This window comes from Suncus etruscus, chromosome 2 (genome assembly GCF_024139225.1).
Source record: "Suncus etruscus isolate mSunEtr1 chromosome 2, mSunEtr1.pri.cur, whole genome shotgun sequence".
In the NCBI taxonomy this organism is placed as follows: domain Eukaryota; kingdom Metazoa; phylum Chordata; class Mammalia; order Eulipotyphla; family Soricidae; genus Suncus; species Suncus etruscus.
The window spans coordinates 83981488-84007515 of NC_064849.1; the positions used below are offsets into that span (position 1 = coordinate 83981488).

Here is a 26028-nt window from a genome sequence, read left to right on the forward strand (position 1 = left end):
TACATTCTTTCTTTCGTTCTTTCTTTCTTTCTTTCTTTCTTCCTTCCTTCCTTCCTTCCTTCCTTCCTTCCTTCCTTCCTTCCTTCCTTCCTTCCTTCCTTCCTTCCTTCCTTCCTTCCTTCCTTCCTTCCTTCCTTCCTTCCTTCCTTCCTTCCTTCCTTTCTTTCTTTCTTTTTTTTGGTTTTTGGATCACACCCGGCAACACTCAGGAATTACTCCTGGCTCTATGCTCAGAAATCGCTCCTGGCAGGCTCCGGGGACAATATGGGATGCCAGGATTTGAACTACCATCCTTCTGCATGTAAGGCAAACACCTTACCTCCATGCTATCTCTCCAACCTCAAGGGAGGCATTCTTTTTTTTTTTTTTTTTTTTTTTTTTAACTTTTGGATTGACATTAGGTGTCTTGGTAGAGGAGACAAAAAAGATAATGTGTGAATCTAGAGTGAATGAAGAGGTTGGGAAAGGAGTCAACTGTGGACTTGGCTACATGACGGTATCTGTTGGGACACTGCTTTGCTCAGGTAACCCACGGAGACAAACTGCATCCAAGACTTTTCGTTTAGGTTGTGTGTCATTCTCTTGAAAAATCACCATCCCTCCCACACTACATGACCTTCTTGTTCATGAGAGCTCGTCACTTCTTTTCACTCAGCTATTTCAAAGCAACCAAGAATTCTGTTTATGTACTTACATAGTGCTCCCAGAGACAAATTGGTACAACATAGGTAAAACTGGGCGATATTGGCATTTCTCTGAAAGCTAAACTTGAAAATACAACTTTAAAATCTCTCTATGGGGTGGAGCCATAGCACAGTGGGGAGGGCATTTGCCTTGCACGCAGCAAACATGTGTTTGATCCCTAGCATCCTATATGGTTCCCTAAGCCTGTCAGGAGTGATTTCTCTGCACAGAGCTTAAAGTAACCCCTGAGCACTGCTGGGTGTAGCCCCTAAACAAAACCAAACAAAAAAATTCTCCCAGAGCAATAGTATAGCAGATAGGACATTAGCCTTGCATATGGCCAGCACATGCTTAATACCTGGCAACCCATTCTGCTCCCGCAAGCCTGCTTGGAGTGATTCCTGAGTTCAGACCCAGGAGCATCCCTGAGCACCATTGGATGAGGACTGAAAAGAAACAAACAAAAAGCTCTCTAGGAAAACCCTATTGTTATTCCTCTAACTGGAGGGCATATCAAGGTCATTGCAATGGTGCTTTAAGGACACTCTGAAACCCTGTGGATTGCCCAGACTGTTTCCTAAGCACACCCCCAATGTCACATTAGGGGATTCTTCAAAGGTTTGGTCACAGGGGAAGATCAAGAAAACTCTTTTTCCAAATACTCATTTACTATCCAGTGATTAGAGTGTTTGGGACATACTTGCCTGGGCCATCTCACAATTTCTTCATGCAACTCCAGTAGCTCTCCATGTTTACAAGAAATATCTGCACCTTCATCATGAAAGATCTTTTTTCGGGGCCAGAGAGATAGCATGGAGGCAAGGTATTTGCAGAAGGATGGTGGTTTGAATCCTGGCATCCTATATGGCCCTCCGAGCCTGCCAGGAGCGATTTCTGAGCTTAGAGCCAGGAATGACTCCTGAGTGCCATTGGGTGTGACCCAAAAACCAAAAAAAAAAAAAAAAGATCTTTTTTAGGGAAGGAGACATTCCAGTGTGCAGCCAGGCGAGGTGGGTGAGGGGACTTGAGCAAAGAGAGACACAAAACTGAAGACTTTTTAAGTATCCCTTTTATTATTGACATTTTCTTTTTCTTTTTTTTTATTTGTTTTTATTGGAGGGCCATATTGGGAAGCCGAGGATTGAACCAAAGTCCGTCCTAAGTTAGCTTTGTGCAAGGCAAATGCCCTACTGCTGTGCTGTCACTCCGCCCCTATTATTGACATTTTCTCATTTGTGTAAGGGGTGGGAGTATTTTGTGTAAGGGTGGAGCATTTGTATAGGGGGTGGAGCAGCCTTTGCTCAAATGAAGAGTTACCTCTTTCCTTGTTCTATTTATTTATTTATTTATTTATTTATTTATTTTGTTTGTTTGTTTGCTTTGGGGCAACACCCAGTGATGCTCAGGGGTTACTCCTGACTATGGGGTCAGAAATGGCTCCTGGCTTGGAAAACTATGTGGGACACCGGGGATCGAACCAAAGTCCGTCCTGGATCAGCCGGGTGCAAAGCAAATGCCCTACTGCTGGACTATTGCTCTGGCCCTTATTTATTTTTTAAATTATTTTTGAGAGAAGTTGTTATACCCAGAAATGCTCAGGACTCCTTTCTGGCTCTGCATGATCACTCTGACAGTGCTCAGGGACCTTATGAGATGATGGGGATTGAACCCAGGTCTGCCATGTGCAAGACCATTACCTTATCTGCTGTGCAATCATTTGATCCCACCCTGTTTTTTCTTTTGTCTTGGAGAATGCAGGTCAGCGTCTTACAGCTGTCAGTGGCTGAGGGTGTTCTGAAAATGCTCCTTATTCATTGCTAGTCTCAATTATCTCTTTTACTTAGTGATTCATCTTTTGTCCTTCCCCTTACTCTACATTTTTATGGCAAAAGGTACAATCTAGGTGACAAATGTGCCTCTTGATGATCTGGGGAAAACCGAGTGAGTTAACTAAAGATCAGGGAGAGGTCAGGTTTGTAGGTCATGCAGCTAGGAAAGGCTTTTTTTTTTTCTTAATGTGGCTCCTCACCATATCAAGGAAAGTTAATTTGCTCCTACCAGAGTTATTTCTCAGACACAATCAACTGGAAGAATTGTGGCCTGCATCAGCCATGTGACTTCTCTGTCTGAGTCATTCTGCCTTGTTTAGAAGGCACCGCAGCATCTATTTTGTCCTTCAAATAGTAACTGTGCTTTATCTCACCTGCTAAGAATGTGCCAGCCATAAACCCAATGGCTTAGGGGCTGTTGTTTTTGTTTTGTTTTGCTGGTTTTTTTTTTTTTAATTCTAGAATTTAGGATGAAGGCTTATTACCTCAAGGCTATGAGAACAGACAAACATGTACCCATCAATGTGATGGGTGATGGGGACAGTCAGTCGTATCCAAACACATTTCTCCAGTATGAGAAGCTCATAGGTCTTGTAGGGATAATTTTGGAAAACAACAACAACAAAACAAACAAACAAACTTGATGTGGAGGGCTTGAAGGTAAAACAGTAGGAAGGATGTTTGCCTTGCACATGGCTAACTGGGTTCAATCCTGAGCATTCCATATTGTCCCTGACGTCTGCCAGAGTGATTTCTGAGCATAGAGCCAGGAGTAACCCTTGAATGCTGCTGGGGGTGGCCCCAAAATAAAACAACAACAAAATAAATGAACTTGCTTCGTGCTGTTCTGGTACCCAAGACCAGTCAGTCTTAATTTTTTTCTACATTAAAATTATTTTAAATGTGCTTTCCAAGCAAACTCACCTCTACTAATAGAGCTGAGACCTTTTATTGTTTTTAGCACCTCCCGCTCTACTCCCCAAATCAGATATCATTGTCTACCATTTCAAACCATCTACTAATGTGAGTCAAGCCATTAAACACCGTGTGGACGACACTTGAAGAGGTAGTAGAGAGGAGCAGGGCGCAAAAGCAAATCCTCACACAGGGTTTGAGACGAGAAAACCCCGACTCTGGAGCTCAAAAGTTCTTTATTGCTGATCCTGTGACCTTGAACCAGGAACTTTGCCCAGCTCACCCTGACACCACAGTTTCGGGCAGGCAGCCAAGAATCCCTGCCCGGTGACATCCTCAAGTTGCTTCCAAGACTTTTCAGTGCTTGCCTCAGCCCGCTTTGCAAAAGACACATGGCAGCATCTCCACCCAGCGCTTTGGGATGCTATAAGGGATTTGCAAACCGGCGAACCCCGTTTAATTTGCACCCCATTTAGTTCAAGAAAATAAAATGGGACAAAACAAAAGAACCCGAGGGACTGCAGCCCTGCCCGAACACAGGAGTGTTCCCGACAGGAGTGCAGGAAACAATAGTTGGTGGGAGGGTCCGGGGGTGGGGTGCTCAAGACGGGGTGCCGCTTACTTTTCCGCACAGGGAACCAGGAGAGACCCGGTGTTTGAGAGCGAGGATGAAACGTGATGCCAGAACTGGGCTCGAGGAGGACTAAGTCCGGGGACTTCGAATGTCACGGAGACAATTGCAAATAAACCGGATACTCACAGCAGGAAGGAAGGATCTGGAGAAGGACCAAGGGTCGAGACCCAGGGGCAAAGGGAGGACCCGGGTTCTAGGGACTTCTGCTTGAAGGGCTGTGAAGGGCCCAGGAAAGAAGCATGAGTGCCCTTGAGGGAGAGAAAGAGGGCTCGAGCAGGATGGAGCAATGCAGAGCTGAGGCCGTTTGCAGAGTCCTGAGCTAGCGCCCCTTAACTGCCGGCTGGCAAGCGCCCACCCAGGGGGGCTGCAGCTGAACTGCGCGCTCCCCCCACTCCAATCCGCATAGGAGTCCGAGTTCTCCGGGTAACGGTGCCGGGACCCCTTGGCCTCCGACGACCCTTCCTCGAGTGCTCCCCGGTACCCACGAGAGCCACATCTCCGCGCCACTGGGAGGGAGACAGGCAGCGCTCCCTGGAACCGACGTGCGCGGTCCTAGAGGGGAACCCCCCAAAACTCCCGCACTACCTCCATCCCGTCCTCCAAGCCCCCCCCCCCTTCTCGGGGTTCGCGACCGCCCCCTCCAGCCCTCCGCCTCTCCCCGCCAAGTCCCCCGCCCCGCCGCCGCTCTGCTCCTCCCCTGCCCGCCCCGCGCCTCGCGCGCGCCCTGGAACCCTGGAACCCCGCACCGCCGCCGCCTCCAACCAGTGCAGCCGAGCGCTCTGCTCTGCGTAGCAGCTGCTGCCGCCACTACTGCTGCTGGGCCCCGCATCCCCTCCGGGCCCGCCCCCCTGCAGCCCTAGGCGCCCCGATCCCCGCCCCTGTCGCCCCCCCTTGACCTCTCCCCACCCTTCGCTCCCCGCATCCCGCGCACCGCCCGCCCCCCTCGGCGCTCCCCGTGGCTGTTGCGAAAGCCGGGGCCGGCCAGGAGGGCGGCGGCGGCACCATGAGCTTTGAGGGCGCCAGCCGGCCGCCCCGCGGGGTGGTGGAGAACCGGGACGCCGAGCCCCCGCCGCCGCCCCCGAACCCGCATTCCCTGGCACCGCTGCCCGCGTCCCCTGATCGCGCCCCACGGACCCCGAGCGCCGAAGATGCACCCTCGCCGCTGCCGCCACCCGCCGGCCAGGAAGGCTCGGCGGCGGCTGCAGAGTCCGGGGAAGCTCCGGGGCGCCCTGGCGAGGCGGCTGCAGGCGATGTGGAGCCCCAGGCCGGCGCGGCCGAGCAGCCGGAGACGCGCTCGGTTTGCAGCAGCCGCAGCGGTAGCAGCAGCAGCAGCGGCGGCGGCGGAGGTGGAGTAGCTAGTGGCGGCGGCGGAGGCGACCAGCGAGCAGGGCACCAGCATCACCACCAGCCCATCTGCAAGATTTGCTTCCAGGGCGCCGAGCAGGTAAGGAAGGCCCGGAGGGACCCTGGGGCGCCCCGTTTCTGCAGGGAACCGGCCGTTTCAGCACCACGGACAGCGCTCGCTCGCTTGCGCTCTCTGGGATGTCTCTCTGGGCTCCGACATCCCTTTCTCAGCCAGGCTAGCTAGGCTGCTTGGTGGATCCCTGGCAAGCAAATACTGACTTCCCCGCGCTTCTCTTTTCCGGGTTTGAAGGCTGATTAAAATGTCCCGGTAGAGAAAATACGGTTTAATTTGTTCTCCACTTTTTATTCCCTTGGAAATACTCCCTTACCGTTTTGTTTTTTTTTTTTTAAAGCTTTTAATGGTACTTTCATGCTAAGGCCCGAAGTATCTCTTTTGTGAATTCAAAACATTGCTTTGGGTTTTTATGTAAGCATTTTTCTTTCCTATAAATATTTCCCAAGGCTAGAGCAGTCTGTAGAGTTTTAAATGGAAGTGAGTGACACCCACACCTTTTAAAAGGGCAGAGTCTTTCCTGATGGCAGAGGTTGGTAGCTAAGTCACCCTTGAGATGCAGGTTGCCGTTTTCACAAGATGAGGTGGAAATAGACTCGCTTTGACCTTGTCCAAGATTATCCGGCCGGAAAGGTACTTTCTATTTACTCGAAACACAATTCGAAGACACTTAAATTCCATTAGCGGCGCATGCAAAGTTCCAGGCGGGCACTCCTGGAGACAGTGGAATAAAATGTGTGGTCTGAGGAAACATTAGGTTTAATATTTTTCAAAGTAAGGAAGTTGCATAAGAATATGCAGGCTTTCAATGATACAGTGCCCCCAAGTCAATATTTATGATGTTACATTTAGAAGGAAAAAAATAAAAGCATAAGGCTATTGCAGGGCACTTTCTGGGATGCCATGCGATTCTTCTTTAGCAATGATTAAGAATAACTGCGGTGGAAATGCATCTGACCAGCCACTTAAGTTATTAAAGAGATTTAATAGTCCAGCTTTTCCCCCAAGGGCACTGGCGAGCTCTATCTTTGCAGACATCTTGTATGTTGCTAGAACATTTATGTCCTAACACTAAGCACTAGCTTGAAAATAGTTTCAAGACTTTTGTTGTATTCCCATCAGAGTTATTAAAAATTTAATTTCATTTTCTCAGGAGTTTGAGGCTTGTGTCCTTCCGGGCACAAATGGCTTTGAAAGGAAAGGAAGCAGGAGTCAGGATTTTTTGACAATCAAGATTGCAAAACATTAATATTCATACTCGGGCTGTTTTCTGTTCAGGGGGAGCTGTTGAATCCTTGCCGGTGTGATGGGTCAGTTCGTTATACACATCAGCTGTGCCTACTAAAGTGGATCAGCGAGAGGGGTTCTTGGACTTGTGAACTGTGCTGTTACAGATACCATGTCATAGCCATTAAAATGAAACAACCTTGCCAGGTAAACTTTTGCAATGTCTTTTCCTCTCTTTGCCCACATCCCCAAAATAATTTGATGTAGTTCCAGATCACCGAGAGTGTACTTACTCCAAAGGATCACTGCCTAGACTATTTTAAGAAATATTTTTGGTAAATCAGGGTAAAGCTAGGATGCATAATATGTGGAGATGTGCCTCATGGAAACTCTGACACTGTTTAAGTCTGGCTACTTTATTGAAATGGGTTTCTTCACTCCTTGGTGAATGAAATTGTATCCATCTTTATTTCTGAAACGATCCATTGGTAATCTGTCTAAAATCCAATGACAGATATTTTTCTCATTAGACAAGTTGAGGATCATTTTAGCAATATTTTGTTAATTTAAACATCAGTGTCTTGGATTGGGTCTCTTTGTGAAAGTCAATGAAAGGAAAACTGCAACTGCACTAGTTTGGAAACTTTGGTTGAACTTGTCCTAACGTGAATACTTTTTTAAACCTAGTTAAGGCTTAAATTTTCATTTATTGTTAAAGTTTGCCTGCATTTATTTGTTATGTAGTCAACTACACAGTGAATAACAAGTGTTCCTCAAAGTTTCTATCAATACTAATACAGAGATTCTTGGTATCATTAACATTATGGTTTATCCATATAATAACATGGCATTCATAAACCTACAAATGCCCTTGGGAAAGTAGTGTTTTTTTAAATAGTAAAAGTGATTCAGGATTTTGACTAGACCAATGGAATATAAAATACAAAGCATTATGAATATCATCTTTCTGAAACCAGTGAGAATGGCATGGAATTAATGAAAGTGGGCATGAGGTGGGCATGAAGTTAAATAGACATGAAAGACTAGAGTAAAAAAACTACTCAAAAACTTCTTGAGTAGAGTAGAGGTTTAAACAAAGATGGTAAAGAAATGGAAGAGAAAATTTCAAAGTTTGAGAAAGTATTAAAAGCTATTTTTCCTGATATTTATGCTAATTACTTTTCATTGAGCAATCTAATATAGGCAAACTTATTAGTATGTATTGTTTGAACCCATTGGCCTATTTGGTAGGGTATTAATAATGTAACTTTTATAGCTTTTAATTTTTGCTTCCTTCATGGAACTAGCCATTAGTTGGCATCTCTGATGGCTGCCATTTAAGGCATGATTATCTAGCATGAAGTGGAAACATGCATTTTCTCAAGGTAACCTTTGGCTCAAAAGTAATTGGGAAAGAAGAAGAATCATGGATAAAAATATGATCCTGTAGAAAATGGACACAAGCTTGACACAGTTGCCCAGAGCCTCTAATTGATGGAGCTATTTGGACATCAATTTAAGCATCTGTCAGTGTTGTCTTGAGAGAAGCAGATTGAAACATTTCCCCCAAACAGGATATGAGTTGTCTAATTGGCTCAATAATACTTTTATGAATAGAAATATGTGAAGATGATAAAATGAGAGCTTTGGGCTCCAATGAAACACTCCATGAGTACCATTGTAGTCAAGACTTTTCAGAGCTAAACTCAAATGCCAAAGTTTCTAAAAACTTGAATTTAGAGCCGGTTTTTATTAACCCATTTAGGAGAGTTGATACTGTAGTAAGAATTAGTTTCTTGGAGACTGGAGTGATAGCACAGCAGTAGGGCATTTGCCTTGTATGTGGCCTACCTGGGTTCTATCCCTGGCATCCCAAATGGTCCTCAAGCCTGAGCTTAGAGCCAAGAGCAACCTTCGAGCACCACCAGGTGTGGCCCAAAGAACAAAAAAATTAGTTTCTCAATGTCATTTTAATGCCCAGAACAAAAAAAAGTGCTACTAATAAATTCTAATCTCAGAGTAAAATAAATTAATTACTACTGTGCTTTGCTTGATGGAAATCAATTCAGTAATTATTTTTTAAACAAAATTTATCCCCAAAGTGTGAATTGATATAAAATCAAAACAAAGCAAAAGCAAAAAAAAAAAAGTCCTCCAAATTTATTCAGAATTACTACTTAATTTTGGATTGATTTCAAGACACAGGTCAATAGCATTGTGATCTACAGCCTTGTCAGTGGTTACAGTGAGCTCCAAAATATTATTTAGAAATAAAGTTGATATGAGTATGGTAAGTCAGCTCATGCACAAGTCAATGGCTTTCTGGGATTATATTATATGCATATAAAACTCAGCATACTCAACAAAACAAAATCATTTATGAGCCTTCCCAAATATGGATTCTTATACCTAGAAGAACTTTAGTCTCAGATAAGTTTGAGCAGTTTGGGGGTGTCTCTATACGGCTGATCCACATACTGAACATTTACTCTGAATTTTGGATGACTCCCTTGCTGGTGTGAAATCAATTAGATGCTCTATCTGTCACAGTCACACTTGGACTAGCGTGGCAGAGATTCATTTTTTCATGGTGTAAGATTAAGAAAGAAACATATTATGACCACCCCAAGACCCTTTGTTCTATTGATAGAGCCCTTACAGCTGTGAGATACTGGCTCCTTGGGTGTATAACAAAAAAAGAAAATACAAAATATACTGAGGGCATTTTCCAAACACTTTCTCTGTGCTGGGCATGTTTTAAGTGCTTTGCTTCAACTTTGTAGTCTTTATAATAGATTAAGGATGTGAGGGAATTCTCTAGTTCATACAAAGGGAATCTGGAGCAGAGTAATGTTAAATAACTTACTAGGCATAGAGCAAGTAAAAAGCAAAGCCAGACTTCAAATTGAATCACATATCTTTGAGACCCATAGTCTTGGTCACCATGTGCCATGATAGAAAGTGTTTTTTTTTTCCATCTCAGGAATATTTCTGACAGATTCTAAATTGTCTTGTGTTATGGAAGTGAAGGAGATACTAGCTTGTTCTTGAATCTTTAAGATGCTCTTGAGAATTTGTTTCTTATTAGCAAACCCCCATTGTTTCTATGTTTTCCATCATAGTCTTCTTTAATGTTTGGGGTTGGGTGAGGTTATTTGGATTTTTTTTTTCCATCTGGGGATGTTCAGCATGGAACTAGTGTGACTGGATTGGAGCACACAAACTGGTCCACTCACATGACTTGTTCTTAGAGTTGAGGGGGACAGACTGAGATACTTGTTCAGTTCTCTTGCCCTGGGACTTCCTCACAACATATTAGTTGTGTGACACAAGCAGAAAAAGAAAGTTTGTACCTCTCTCAAATCACATCTTTGAATGAAACCTGCTTTCTTGAGTCTGCCCTGCTTTTAAAGATAGCGACTTCTTACAAAATGCTCTAGGAGATAGTTTCCAAACTGACCCTACCAATCTACCCTTTGGGCTGTTTAAGGCTTTTAAAGGGTCCATATAGCGCAGCAAGGCCAACTCTAATTTCCCATTCTGGACTCAGTAATGGGGAAGATGAAAACAAAATAGCAGTGGAGGTTGACTCCAGTGTGTTGTGCTTTTTGAGTCTCAAGAATTTTCAGAACTGATGATTATTATTACCATGGGCCTCTTGCTGCTCAAAGAGATAAAGCAATAGAGAGAAAAGGGAACATGTGGCCAGAAAACCAATATGTGAGGAAGGACAATGTGTTGCAGAAGCCTTAAACCTAAGTTGTACTTGTTTTTCTCATTGAGATTAAAGTACTTGGAAAATTTGGGTTTGAGTCTCCTTATTTCATTGGAGTTTAGTGATCTCAGCTATATGATTCAATAGAAAGCGGCTGTATCCTCTACAGTATATTTAAGTTATAATTACAGTATCATTAGCTGTAGGAGTTAATTAAGACATTTAAAGTAATTAACATGCATTTACCTTCCTACCTACTTAGGAAATCTATTTTATTGATTAACATATTCAAGATGATGCATTAATGATATTTTTAAGATGAAAAAACTAATTCTGGTGTGAATCTTATCATATGGAATAAAGTTAGTGGCGCTGCAGAACATGTGAAAGAAATTTATTTTGGTTTGATGACATTTCAAGCTAATTTATATGTATCACATTTATGAATGCTTTTTTAATCTTTTTGAGAACTACAACTGTTGAAAAGATCACTTTAAATAGGTAAACTATTCACTTGATAAATGAAAACTTCAAAGTACTACAATATTTAGAATGTAATGCTGAGAGAGGGAAATGGATTTTGCAAATATAAAGCAAGAGCTATTTATCTGGTAGTAGTTGTCTTGCAAAAAGTTACTTACTACTTTGTGTCTTAGTCAAGTCACCTTGACTTAAGGCAGAATAATGGCACCTATTTTGCATTGTCATCTGCAGCAGTGAGTATTGCAGAGAGTGTATAGAACAGTACCTGACACAAAGGAGGTGAATTTAGTGGTCACTCTGCTTTGGCTCTTTCCATCAGCTCACAGAGTGATTGACAACAGCAGTGCTTACGGACTCTGTTTTCCTTTATTTCTTGTGACCAAAATGACCATAATGACTCTTTTTGTTGTTCCATATATCCACCCTAGATTTTCACTTTCTACTTTTTCTGGCAGCAACTAGTTTTGTTTTTTTCCCCTGAATAACAAAACAAAATAAAAACAAACAAACAAAAACCAGAATCTGTTATTCTAAATACAATTACCAATCTTTCACAATAGTGACAGAGAATTCGGGCCATTCCCACCACCAGTATTGACCTCCTTTCACCATAGTTCCCAGCATGCATCCCATAAGTCCACTCTTAGCCTCCTGGATTGCTAGTGTAACAGGTCTTGTTTTGTATAGATTGTTGTAGTTTGTTGATTTGTTGTAGTCTATTGATTCTATTATCATAGGCTTTGGTTTGAGTAATTAGGTTTGATAAAGTCTAGCTTTTTAACCAATTTGTAAAAATGTTTCATAGTATTCAATGAGATTATTCAGGACCCTGCCATCATAATTTTTGAAGCGAGGCTCTTTTTTGAAAGAGGTATTTTCACCTTCAGAAATTATGGAGACATTCTTACCAGTGACAGATCTGATGCTTTATCATGTAGCGGAACACTGACAAAGGATCATTGAAAATTGTGATTTTTGACAGTGTGCAAAGTCAAACTCAGCAGATGAACTTGAGCAACTTTGCATTGTCCCATTATCCTTCTTCAAGAATTGCACTTTGTGGATTGTCTAGCCTGCAGGTACATGACCTGCTGTACAGGCTGGATTATCTTTTTATTTGTCCTTCATCAGCAGTTCTTGCTAACATTCTCTGGAGGGTTAATAGCAAATGACAAGTCGAGGAGAAACTTTTTATTCCCATGCTGGCAGAGCTGAGAAATAATGTTCAAATGCCATATTTAAATGCATGTACTAGCATATTTGATAGAAAATAAAAATGTCAAAAGAAACAAAGAACACATTGCAAGACAATTTGCTCACCTTTGAAATGAATTTTGTTTCATTTGCTTACTAATGCTCCCAGCATATGAGTCTTCATTTTGTTTCATAGCATAGATTGATGATTCTCTATGGAATAAAAGAGAAATAGGCGATGTGTCCTACTGCTGTCCCCTGATTTACTGTGTAGGCCACCTGGGAAGTGAGTTTTCAGTGTGTCTCAAAACTAAAAACTACTGAGAAGAAGGTAAGAAAAGAGAACAATTTTCTGGGCATTGTGCTTGTTCTTGTATTAGTTTTCTTTCAGTTCTTTTCTTCCTTCATTTTTTGTTTGTTTTTGGGCCATAGCCTGCAGTGCTCAGGGCCTACTTCTGGCTTTGCTTTGAGATCTCTCCTGGACTTGCTCTGGGAATCCTGTGGTGGGCCTAACCCAAGATGGCCATATGCAAGTCAAGCATCTTACCTGCTTACTATATCTCTCTGCCTCCCCTTCATTCATTTCACTCTTTTCCTTTCCTTTGTTGTTTTTGCAGTGTCTTGGGATCACACATTTCTGATTGTGATGCTTGCACATTGAGGGGTGTTGTGTTAAAGATCCCATGCTTTTTATGTTGGTCCCTGGCATTGCCAGCCATTTTACTGCTGGATTCATTCTTGACTTGTGGGGCAGTGCCAGGGATTAAACTCTTGGCTTGATGCCTGGAGGGCAGTCACTCCACTCCTGAGCTCCATCCCCAGAATTTATTTTTATTTCCAAAAAGACAGATAATTGAGAGTAATGATGTCATCTCAATGAGTAGTCTCCAGAATTTCTTTTCCATCCCCATTGGAATTGGACTTTTTCCTATTTTTAGTACGTTCATTTTATGTGATTAGTATAAATAGTCTACTTTAGGATTTTTAAATTTCTGGGGCTTCTTTGAGTATATTTTCCCAATGACATCTTTCCCCTCTTTGTTCTCTGTGCCCCTCTACTGCACAAGTGAAAGCCCCTCCCACTGGGTGATGCTGGGCAATCTATCAATCAAAGCTAGTGAGGGCAGCTAGAAAATTTGGCAGTGACTGACTAATTGGGTAGGAGAACCTTACTATGCTTCCAACATGTGTTCACTTGATAGCACTTACCTTGTTATTGAAACCAGAGCTCAGCAAATCTTTTCTGTAAGTGTTTTAGGTTTTGAGGGTCATCAAAACTACTGTCCAAGCAGGAAAGTTGCTCTAGACACTCTGCAAGTGAATGAGCCTCACTGTATTCCTGTGGCATATTACCTGCAAGCTCTGAATTTGAATTTCATTGCAGCTTTACTATGTCGTGGAAATAGCATTTTTCATAGCCTCCCACCTGAAGAATAATTTAAAATTGAAGGAAACTAGAGAAAAGGGAGGGCATTTGTCTTGGGTTTGATATCCAGTACCATATACAGTATCTTGAGCCCTGCTAGGCATGATCCCTGAATGCAAAGCCAGGAGTAAGCCCAGAACACTGCTGAATGTGACCCCAAAACAAACAAAAAAAGAAATTATAAGCTATCCCCCCCACAAAATAGGTAGTGTGCTGGCTTTTATCTACCTGGAGATTGTGTGGTAGTTTGCTAACCTATATTAGGATGAACTTACGTGTTTTATGATCTCAGAGGTAACTAAACAATGAAGTGCACTTAAATGTTTGTATGTATCTTTGTTAAACAGCTTAATAATAACACACAATCCTCAGACCAACTTGTATGTATCTTTGTGACTTTGAGTGGGAATTTATTATAGATTTATATCCTTTAAAAATAATGATGCCGTAGCTCTATAATTAAAGGCTAATCACATTTCAAGTTAATATTTCTTAATCTTAAGTCATAAAACTGTTATTTCTTTTTTTGGTCATATCAGACACAAAATCTAAATTTCCAGAATTTACTTTCATTTAGGCAGGCTATCTTGGAATAAGTATCCTTAACATAGCATCCTCTGGTCTCTGAATGTTGGAGGGCATTTTGGACTCTGTGTTTTTTAGCTCAGAGGTTCCACCAGTCTTATTTGGTTTACTGTCCTCATTTTAGAGGGAAAAAAAATCTGCATTCTTCTGAAAACTTTTATTTTCCTATTTGGTTTTGGGCACATAGCCAGCAGTGCTTAGGACTTACTCCTAATCTTACCTCTGGCAAACACCTGCCTGACCTACTGTATATAATCTCTATGGCAAGAAAGCAATCTTTTGCAAGAAAAAAAGGAGGAAGCACCACCATTTTAGTTAGTTGCACTCTGGACTACTACAATCTATTCCCCTTCACTCTTCATGTTCCCTCCCCACCCTCATCCAGGGATGGGTGTCATCCTTTTTGGGAAACTGTCCTAGTAGCAGAACAAGTTTTCCCAAAGTAACAACACTCCAACAGAGTGCTTAGAAAATCTTCCCTGAATTAGGTCTTAAAGTGATATTGATCCCAAGCTCACTTTCTGGGTTGTTCTATCTGTGGGACAGACATACAGTGTGTATTTGAGCTATAAATAAATGGATGAATGAATGAATGAATGAACAAAATGTTTTTTACCAGATGAACAAAATGTGGAGTGAGCTAGTCTGCAGTGGTAATTTACTTTTCAGAAATCATATTTCATTCTTTGTTCCTGTATCAGTCATTGACTTACTGGGTGTTACTATTTCCACTCATCCTGAAATTAATCTTTAAATAATCCCACCCCCCACCACTCAACCAGGGTTATCTGTTCAGTTTTCCAGTCCTACCAAAAATGTCTTGAGAGTGGAACCTATTTTTAAAAACCTAGACTAAAAAGAAAGTTTCTAGTGAGATATATCTGCTCTTTTCAGAAATTGAAATGTCAGGAAAAAGAAGTCAGAGAGAAGGGAATTTCCCATGTGCCACTCATGTGCTGCTTTGAAAGATTTCATCCAGCTTTGGGTTGGTTCAGAGAATCTGAGTGTGTTGTTGGAAATTGTAGAGAATGTCAACTGGGTACATTTGGTGGGAAATTGTCCCACCACCTGTCTCTAAACGGTTTACTTTCTTGCATTTGTGTTTGTATGTCTGTGACATCACTTTCAAAGTGCCTTTGCTCTAGTGACTGAGAGAAGAGGGAGAGAACAAATTCTTTCCTCCTGCCTCCTGCCTCTTTTGTCTGGGTGTGTAACATTGCTGGGATGCCACTGAAGTTTGCTAAGGGATGGGAACAAAGGAAATAGCCTCCTGCTATTTTCATTCTTTCTCTGTTCACTGGATGACTGGGAGGACAAAACAATAGTGCTTTGGACCCTGGCAAACACAAGCCCAGGCAGATACTGGGCTGGGGGGAAGATAATTGCCTATAATGACAAGGAAGTGGATGGCAGATACCAAGTATTAGGCCAAGAAACTGCATGGTGGCTGGTGCTTCCTCCGTCTTTGGCTCTTTGACAGCATCTTGCCAGTGAGCTGAAGGGCTCATCGCTCAGCATCTGTTCTACTGGACAGGACCAAATAAAGTCCTGGAGAAGTAGAGGGGACTGAAAATGCGGATACTCCTGAAAGCCTTTCTAAACAGACTAAGCCAAGAAAGAACTTTGCTTTTATTTATTATTTAAAAAATTACCCTATCTTCATCCATTAATTTTCCCCTCCTTCCACTTTTCTTCCACTGTCCACCCCCCTTTCCTTCTGGTAATCTTAAGTTTGTGGCTCATAGTCCACTGATCTATTTTTTTTTTTTATTTTGTTCCCCCACCTGTATTTCAAGGAGAGCTTTCTCCAGGAATTTCTTCTCTTGTTCTTGTCCTAGATTTTCTTATTATCCTTGTTCTTCTTCTTGTTATTGTTCCTTTTCTTCTTTCTTCATCTTCCTCTTTCTTTTCCTCTTACTCTTCTTTATCTTCCTCTTCTTCCACCTTCTCCTCCTTTTTTTTTTTTTTTATTTTGGTGCCACATCTACTACTACTCAGGTGTTACTCCTAGCTCTGAGCTCAGAAATTGCTCCTGGGCACCAGGAGCCAAACTCCCCCCTGGGAAATTCCTAATACCATTCTGCTCTGGCACCATCTTGTGCCAGATTTGTTGTTGTTTGTTTGGTCTTGGGCCACACCAGGTGACACTCAGGGGTTACTCCTGGCTATGCACTCAGAAATTGATCGTGGCTTGGCGGATCATATGAGATGCCTGGGATCAAACCGAGGTCTGTCCTGGGTTAGCTGCATGAAGAGCAAGTACCCAACCACTGCGCTACTGTTCCAGCCCCAACTTGCATGAGTTTTGATATGACATCCTGACAATGAGGAAACAATAAAAACTTGATCTAAGAGCAGATTGCCCTATCTCATCACCTAATAATAAAATGAGATCAGAAGACATGTTGTCCTTTGATCTGTGCAAAAACCAAGACCGCTAACTACAGAAGACTGACTTTGACAACCATGACTGGGTATAAATTATCCTGGGACAAAAAAGAAAGACCCTAGCCTAGGCTTCAGTCTAGGATTTGTATAAAAACCAAGATCTCTAATTCCAGAGGTCTGACTGAGACAACCATGACTGAGCAGAACTTTTGGAACCATAATGAAAGACTATCCTAGGCTTCATCCTAGGATCTGTGCAAAAACCAAGACCACTAATTACAGAAGACTGATTACAACAACTGTGATGGAACAGAACTTCTAGAACAGTAAAGAAAGACTCTATGCTAGACTTCGGCCTATGATCTGTGCAAATATCAAGATATCTAGTACAGAGGCCTGCTTTTATCATCCACAACTAAGTGGAAAGTTTCTAGGCACCACTAAAAAACCTTGGGGTGTGATAATGAGCATGTATGGAGCCTGTAGTTGTTCCCATGACAGTATGCTTCAAGGGCAAAGAAACCCTGTATCTCTTAGGCCAAGGGAATTCCCTTTCTAATTTCCCCAATGCTTAGTGTGCTTATGCAAAGAAAAAAAGCACAAAACCTTGCCACACCAGCCCTCCTTCCTTTTTTTCCTTTTTAAAAATTCTTTTTATTTATTTTTTCTTCTATTTTTTGTTCTTGTGGTTGTTACTTTGTTGTTTTTTTGTTGCTATTGTGCTTTTTTGTAGTTGCTGGGGTTTTTTTTGTGCTTTTTTTCTTTTTTCCATTTCTTCTTTAAAATTGATATTTATAGCCTTTAGACAGACTCCTCCTAGTTTTCTTTTCCAACGAAACCACATGACTTGAATCATCTTGTTATGCCTCATAAATTGAGGGGTGGGGAAATGGATGGTACTAGGACCAGTTATATGAACATTGAGTGGAAATAAAATAATAATCAGACTTAAACACCAAACCCAAAGTCAATGACAACAGAATCGATACCCAATCTAACAGGCTATACACAGAGAGGACTAGTTACAGTAGCAGTCCAGGGGGCAAATGAGGGAGTTATGGGACACATGCTGGGAAAAGGGGTGGAGGGAGGACAACCCTGGTGGTGGGAATAACCCTGATTCATTGTCACTATGTACCTTAAATATAATTGTGAAAGATTCGTAATTCATTTTGTTCACAATAAAAATTATTAAAAAAAATAAATTGCCTGGAAGGCTCAGGGGACCATATGGGGTACCAGGGATGGAAGCTAGATCAGCCTGTGCAAAGAAATACCCTACCTGCTGTGCTATCTCTGGGAACTATTTCTTATATCTTTCTTCCCTTTGGAGTAGGTTGCTCAGAAAATGACCATTTAGAACCTTCAGATCTTTCCAGCTTTGCTTTTATTTTAGTCTCTTTGAAATAGTTTTTTTAAATCACTTTATTTAAACACGTGGTTTACAAAGTTGTTCATAATACATTTTCTCCCCTACAGTTGCAAAGTTGCTCATGATTAGTTTCAGTCATAGAACGTTCAACACCTTTCACCAGTGCACATTTCCTTCCTGCCACAATATCCTCAGATTCTTTCTTGCCCTCCCTCCTTCTCTCTCCCCTGCCTGCCTCTGGGACAGACATCTTCTTCTTCTTCTTCTTCTTCTTCTTCTTCTTCTTCTTCTTCTTCTTCTTCTTCTTCTTCTTCTTCTTCTTCTTCTTCTTCTTCTTCTTCTTCTTCTTCTTCTTCTTCTTCTTCTTCTTCCTCTCTCTCTCTCTCTCTCTACTTCTCCCTCTCCCTCCCTCCCCCTCTCTCTCTCTGTCATTGTCTCTCCTTTTAGAGACTGTTTGCAATATTGTTAATGAAGGTGTGCCATGCATATCACTTTAACTCCTTTCAGCACCTAGTTCTTGTCCAGAGTAATCATTTTCATAGTGGTCCCTTCTCTGCCCTAATTACACTCTGCATTTTGTGATAAGCTTCCTCCCATAGACTGATCCTCCTGGCCCTGTCTCTGTTGTCTTTGGATATTGAGATCTTGTATTTTTCACTCCCCTATCATTGAATTGTCTTCATCACAGTATAGCATGGTTTACAGTCCTGCCTCAGGCTTCTTTCTCTTTTTGGTATGTTAATTATGTGCAAGTGGCCAGGGCTGGAGCTGAGTGTTTGGGCCCTTCCCTAATGCACTTAGTTCTTATTTCCGGCCTCTCCGGAGAGTTATATATGGAGTTGCACTTGTGCCTGGGGGCTCAACTGTATCAGGACTTCAAGTTACAAAGTATTCCAATAAACATGAAAGTATTTTCAGAAATTTGCATAGGCTCATTTTGGTGCATTCAGCCCATTTTTTTTCTTTTTAAAGCAAGATATAAGGGAAGAAACAGCTTAGAAATATAAGGGACTTTAGTTCAGAAATCACAGGAAACACCTTGATTCATTTTTTTTCCCTACCAAGGCCTCTTCCTAGTATTAATTTCTTTGCTTTTGCATCTGTAAAAACTCTTTCATAAAAATGCATGCAGTGGTTCTGCCATAGATTAAAAAATAATGAGGATAAAAAGCTTATAGCAGAGCAGAAAAGAACAATGGGGTTACCATGCATATTATTAGCATCATATATTTATTTTCTTTTTCTTTTACTTTCAGTTCTCAAAAACTTCTGCTTCTAGAAGGGATAAGAGGAGGGGAGTGTTCAGGGGACCCTCCAATTCTTGGGGGGAAACACAATGAAAATAAGTGGGACAATTTTTATCTATTGCATTCTCCACAACTAAGACATTTACAAATCAGACCTGGAAGTTGAAAGGAACTGGGGCACTTTAACCTTCCTAAGTGGTCTTCCTCTTTTCGGGGGGACTCCCAGACCTACTGGTATAGTCTTGAGTCTGGCACTCAGGCTCAAGACTTAATGCAGAGGAGATTGAATTTGGTAGAAATTTTATAACAGAACCTTAATGAATCTGCCAAGGAGATGGGTAGGTGGGGATGGGAAATGGGGAATGCCAAAGTAATGGCGAAGGAATTTGACACTGGCAGTGGAATTGGTGTTGAAATACTTTTTGCTTAAAACTCAACTAGCAATAACTTTGTAAATCATGGTTTTCAATTCAATTAAAAATTTTTAAAAGAAAATTAAATAGAATAATTGTGATACTCAATAATGATGAAACTGGGCCTATCAAACTATTACCATGTCTTAGGTATTTATGAAACATCTGTCCAATGATGAGAAACTGTTCTTATGAATAAGTCAGTGACTCATCAGTGAACCAAGTAATTGACCAATAAATGAATAAAATGTTTGTACTATATTGTTCATAATGCTTTCTCTCAGTCAAAATAAATAAGCATTAATTTATTTAAAAAATCCTTTGAGGATTTGAGGAAAATTTGAGGAAAGGAAAGAAAGGGCCAAGCGGTTGGGAACCTTGGGCATGGGATTTCTTGAAGCAGGATGTTCTAGAAAGGTGAAGAACTTCTTTGGTATTTTTATTCATTGATTTTGGTTTTGGGGCCACACTAGTTAGTTTTCAGGGCTTACTCCTGGCTCTTTGCTTCTGGCTCAGTGATCACAGAGGCTCTGGAGGGGCTCTGAAGTCATATGGGGTCCTAAGGTTGTCCTGATACAAAGCAAGTGCCCTATCCACTGTCCTTTCTCTAGCCCTTCCTTTGGTAGCTTTTAAACTGAGGGGTGGAGCACTGTGCATTGAGTTTAAAGGTGGTAATACCAAGAATTTGGAGAAGAAAAACAGCAGGTATGGGCAATTATCTTGTGCTTATTCTGGGCCCATTCTCATGACATTCACACCAGAGATTTTTATTCAATTCTTTTCTAATTTCATGCAACCTATTTTTCCTCCTGTCTATATTATAACCCTTATGGCTTCCACTAAAGTCCTTTTCAGATCTGGACAATTGCTGTCAGCAATTGGAGAAGTGACATGAGGCAGAAAGCAGTGCTAAGCCACCGAGATCACAGCTGAGCTTATCCAAATATTTGGAGCAGTTTCTTATGGCTCATGGTTCTTGGGAGGGAGAGACACTTAGTCATGAAAATCTTTTTGAGCAGTTCTGTAAAAATTGTAACAAAGTGGGGCCCCTTTACCCTATATTTTCTCTGTCTCCTCTCCTCCTTCCACTCCAACCAGGAAGCTGCAGGTAATATTGTTACTGAAAAAAGATATGAGAAAGGAACATGCTATTTTCAGTATGGACATGAGTAAGCTCTACTTCAGTAAACCTTAAAAGAAAATGCCAGCTGTTCCTCATATTGCCTGTGGGGAATATTTTAATGCTACGTGATGATGAATGGATGGAGGCAATTTAAATAACAGGGCCTAATGATAAATGAATATGTGTTTCTTTTTATTCTAAGAGGATATCTTATTTATGGGGAAGGGGTAGCCTCATTACCTTCCCTTTGATAATTTTCTACTAAGCATGATCAATATTTTTATTATTAATCTTAATAATAAATTGTTTTATTAATAATCATGCATTATTTTATTTTTAATAGTTTTCACTCTTCCAGAAGATTGGCTACTGTAGATCAGGGTCTGACTGAAAGTGAGTGATACTGTCATCCATCAGGAGTGCTGAAACCATGGGGAAGGGTGTCAGAAACCTTGGGTAAAACTGGAAGGGCCACTTTCTGTTTGTTCTCTTAAAAAAAGGTGATTACAACCTAAGCGGAGTCTATAGTTAATCCCATGACAATATACTCCAAGGGTGGAGAAACCCCATATCTCTTAGGCCAAGTGAATTCCTTTTCAAATGACCCCAATATTTACTGTTCCAGTGCAGAAGGGAAAAAAAAGGCAAAAAGCACAAAACATTTTCTATTTTTTATATATTATTTTTTATCTTCATTTATTATTATTATTATTTTATTTTTATTTACCTATCTACTTTTTGTTTATTTCTTTGTTTTGGTGTGGTTATTGAAGTTGTTGTCCCTATTTATATTTATTTATTTTTTCTTCTTTTCTTTTCTTTCTTTATGTGCTCTGCCATGTTTTTTATCTCAAGACTATGGCTTTTTTTTTTGTGGTGCTTATTGTTATTGTTGGAGTGCTCACTGGATATTTGACACTTCTTTTTGTACTGTTGGGGTGTTTCACCTTCTTTTTCTCCTTCGTCTCTCAAACCAATGATGAGAGCCTCTAGAAGGATTCCACCCATTTTTGGCATATTAGACTTTTACCCCAGTATATTACTTTTCTCTTCTTCAAACAAAATCACATAACTTGAACTATCTAGTCCTGCCTCCCAGTTAGAGGGGGAAATAAGGAAGGCACCAAGACCAAGACTACTAAGTAGTAAGCTAGGTACAGAGGGGACTACATATTCTAGCAGCCCCGGGGGTGAGGGAGGAGGATATGGAGGTAGAACGAAAACGGAGGTGTTGGGAGGAAAAATCGGTGATGGGAATCCCCCTGATTTTATGTAAATATGTACCTAAAATATTATTGTCAACAATATGTAAGCCACTATGATCAAAATAAAAATTATCTTTAAAAAAAAAGATGATTTCTTTGGGGATGCTGAGTGATTTTTTTTTTTTCTGAAAAGGGTTTAATAGGCTACATATGCTTGGGAATCTCTGCTTGGCTAAAAAAAAAACACCAAACAAACAAACAAAAAACAGACAAGGCCTTAATGTTTGATGGTGAGGGACAAGAAAAAAATAATTAAGATAAAGTAATAAAGAATCTGTTAATAAGTCACAGAAACAAAAAGCTATGCTAGTTGAACCATGTAATACTAGATTAAAGCTGGAGATAGCAGTACAAAAATTATGCTTTGCTTAATAGAGATTCAGATGTTTCTGTACAGAAATGTAGCTAGCTATGTGCTATGAGTGGGTTAGTACATACTTCCCTAATACTGGCTCTTGGACTGGCCTATAGTCTTGGCAAGGCAGTACTAACCAGATCACCTAATTACTGGTTGACTCCAATACCATTCGCATAAAAAGGAACCAGTCTTGGGCCTGGAGAGATAGCACAGCGGCGTTTGCCTTGCAAGCAGCCAATCCAGGACCAAAGGTGGTTGGTTTGAATCCCCGTGTCCCATATGGTCCCCCGTGCCTGCCAGGAGCTATTTCTGAGCAGACAGCCAGGTGTAACCCCTGAGCAACTCTGGGTGTGGCCCCAAAACCAAAACCCAAAAAAAAAAAAAAAAAAGAAAAGGAACCAGTCTCATACAAGATGATAGTCTTGTACAAGGTGAAACTTGATTACTTTGTGCCATAATATTGAAAAGTGATCAACAAAAGAATGGGGAGTTTTTGGGGCGTTTGCCTTGCATGCTTAAGGACAGTGTTTCGAATCCGGCATCCCATATGGTCCCCTGAGTCTGCCAGGAGTGATTTCTGAGCATAGAGCCAGCAGTAACCCCTGAGTATTGCCGGGTGTGACTCAAAAACCAGAAAAAGAAAAAAAAAAGAATGGGGAGTTTTTAAGGAATGTAAGAGCCAACCAACTCTTGATAGAGTTCATACTGCCCAAAGATGGAATAATGTGAACAATGAAGTAAATAATATAGAATTGGATTTTAGCTTACAGTATCATCAGTCATGAGTGCATATTGATTTAAAGAAGTGATTGAATGGTATGATTAGCATCTATTACCTCCATTAAGAGGGGTGCTCAACTCTCCCTGTCCTTGAGCAAGGGCTGCCTGTGCTCAGTGACTTATTTTCAAAGCAGAGAGTGGTTATCCGGTGGAAAGGGCAGAGGAGGGAGAGATTACCAGGAAGCCTTTCAAGCACTTGCTTAACCGGTAATCAGGTTTCATGTTATCATTATGTGCCAGGATAGGATAGGATGAGGCAACTTCTATGTGGTTTTTCCTTCCCGAACACCAAGAACCCTAACTCTAACCTAGAGAAAACATTAAAACTAAAATAGGGAGGTAGTGTACAAAATAAAGGAGCAGTACTTCTCGGTGTCCTGATATCCCACAGCAGTGACCAGAAAGATCAGAGGAACTGTTACTAAGCAGAAGAATTTAAAGGCAATGGGGAGGAGTGAAGAGAATGTGAAGTCTGGGGTGGTGCTGGGACAGGAGGCCTTGATGGAAGAATTAGCAGACTCCTAGTGAAAGCTGGAGCTTAGTCCATAGTAAAGTTCCAGTCTTGGCTTATTTGTTGTCAGCAGAAGGAATCACTGTTCCTAATATAGAGGAACTTTTTGTTCTGTCTTTGCAACTTTCATGACAATCTAAGATTGCTCTTAAATTGTTCTTAAATGCCAACATGAAAAAGGCTAAGAGGTTGGGAAAGGCTCACTGATGAGTTGTCATCTGAGTTTAGAAGTAGAGGTTGATGGTGATCTCACCTTGGAAGAGTGTTTTGGGACAGCAGCTATGCCAGACAGGACAGAACTTGGTTTGTTGCGGGGGTCTGGAAAGAGCATTGGTGGTTGTGTGGAGAAGGAGAGAGTGATGTTGGGGAAGGTAAGGTGTGCATGATCATTAAGACATCAGGAGAAATTGAAGTTATATTCTTAGAGCAGTGGAAAGAGGTTTACAGTATGAGATGTCTTTGTGTGGGGATCAGATTGGAGGGAGACTGGGCTGAGAGTAAAAACTATGTTGGATGAGCTTAATGCAAGGAGGAAGGAGAGGAAAAGTCTATCTATTTAAGAATACCTTGAAAAAAAAAAGCAAGATTTATTTATTTTGTTATAGTTTATTTGGCCACAACATCACTCCTGAACTGACACAAGATTATTTAAAGCCTTTATTTATCTCAGATAGTGTCAATTGACATATATTTTTGTAGAAGTACTTGGATCTATTACAGGGTGTTGACTCAGAACCAGTGATGGGTATGGTAGGGCCTGTATTATATTGAAAATGCACCATACTTTATTTTAAAAGTCTCAACACTTTGGAATTCTAAAGCACATATGGCCCAAAGTATGTTTTTGAGGAGGTGATTTTGATTTAACATGGAGTTTTTTTTGGAGAATGCTCCATATCCTCTGGAGAAGAACATGTATTCTGAGGTTGTTGGCTGGGTTCCATAAATGCCTCTTTGGTGGAATTGGGTGTAGTGTTTTGTTCAACCTTTCTATTTCTGTGGTCTACTTGAAAATGATGTGTTGAAGTCTGCAATTATTAATTTTGAATTGTCTTTTCACCTCTGTTACTATTTTTGCTTTTTGTCTTTGGGGACTTGTCATAAGTGAAAATATGTTTATAAGTGTTATAACTGTTTGATGGGTTAGCCTATTTAGTCTAACTAAATTCCTGAATTTCTTCCTGGTCTGCAGTGATCATTTTAGCCTAGTTTGTCTGATCCTAGCTCTGTTTTGCTTACCATTAGAATGTTATATTTTTCATCTTGCTTTGAACTTATTTGGTCAATAAACCTAAAAAGAAATCTGGATTTGTTGGTGGCTATTCCTGGAATAAAGCCTTGTGGAAGACCACATCGTTGAGGTTGCTTTTTGTGTAAGTGAAATGATCAAATTAGAAATGGTAGTGATTTTGTAGTCATGGTGACTGCAAGAAATATGAATTTGTATGCTTTAAATTTCAAACTGAATATTCTGTTACCTTGAATATTTATGCAATAATTTGTGAATGATTGTGTGATTTCTCTTCTATAGTCTTTAGTCCTATTACCTGATAGCTAATGAAAGTCAAAGAGGGGGCCGGAGAGAAAGCATGGAGGTAAGGTGTTTGCCTTTCATTGATTTGAATCCTGGCATCCCATATGGTCCCCTGAGCCTGCCAAGAGTGAGTTCTGAGCATAGAGCCAAGAGTAACCCCTGAGCACTGCCGGGTGTGACCCCCCCCCCAAAAAAAAAGAAAGTCAAAGAGATTATTCAATACAGTGCTTTTTAATCTAAAAGGGGGGGGGTAATTCTTGTTACTATGGTAGCCATAATAATCATTTGTTAATATGAGTATGTTGATACAATCAAACTTCGTAACCTAAACTCATCTTTTAAGAAAGGTGTCACACATACTTTGAAGAGATTGAGATTATAAGAGGGACGTTGTGATAGTATGGAAAAAGCATGAATGATAGCAATAACCATACCAGTTTTGAATTTTAGCCCTGCTATTTGCTGAGCTACACAACCAGTGGGGACATGGTATGTGTTCATTCCTTATTGTTGTTAGGAAGGTTAAATCAGGAAATATTTTCATGTTCTTGGCATGGGACAGTGCCTGATTAATTCATGATATTTTTAGAACAAGGTTCTTGATAGTCAGGATCTGATTTTATTGTTTATTCACTTATTAATCCACTTGACAATCTAACAAATAGGTGTTATTACTTACTATGTGTAAGAGCTTGGCTAGGGACTAGTAATGTATGAGAAATGAATAAAACAAATAAGCATATCAGTACACAGGGGGCAAATATTTCAGAGAGGGAGATTCATATACAAGTAAAATATTCTAAATAAAAGACTTAGTTAATTCATAATAAGTACTCAGAAAAAAACATAAGGCAATAAGAGGCATATAAAATGCTGGGAGTCAAAGTTTTTGGCAAAGTGATTAGAAAAAGGTAACACTTCTTTTGCT

General features: G+C 40.9%; 1 protein-coding gene across 1 annotated transcript in view; it reads left to right on the forward strand.

Annotated features, from left to right (window-relative positions):
* The first annotated feature begins 5065 nt into the window (after positions 1-5065).
* The window catches only part of MARCHF11 (membrane associated ring-CH-type finger 11), a 134419-nt gene continuing 113456 nt past the window's right edge, over positions 5066-26028 (forward strand). The window contains exons 1-2 of the mRNA XM_049769021.1: positions 5066-5506; positions 6758-6913. Coding sequence (XP_049624978.1) covers positions 5066-5506; positions 6758-6913 — 597 coding nt within the window. The remainder of the gene's footprint in view (positions 5507-6757; positions 6914-26028) is intronic.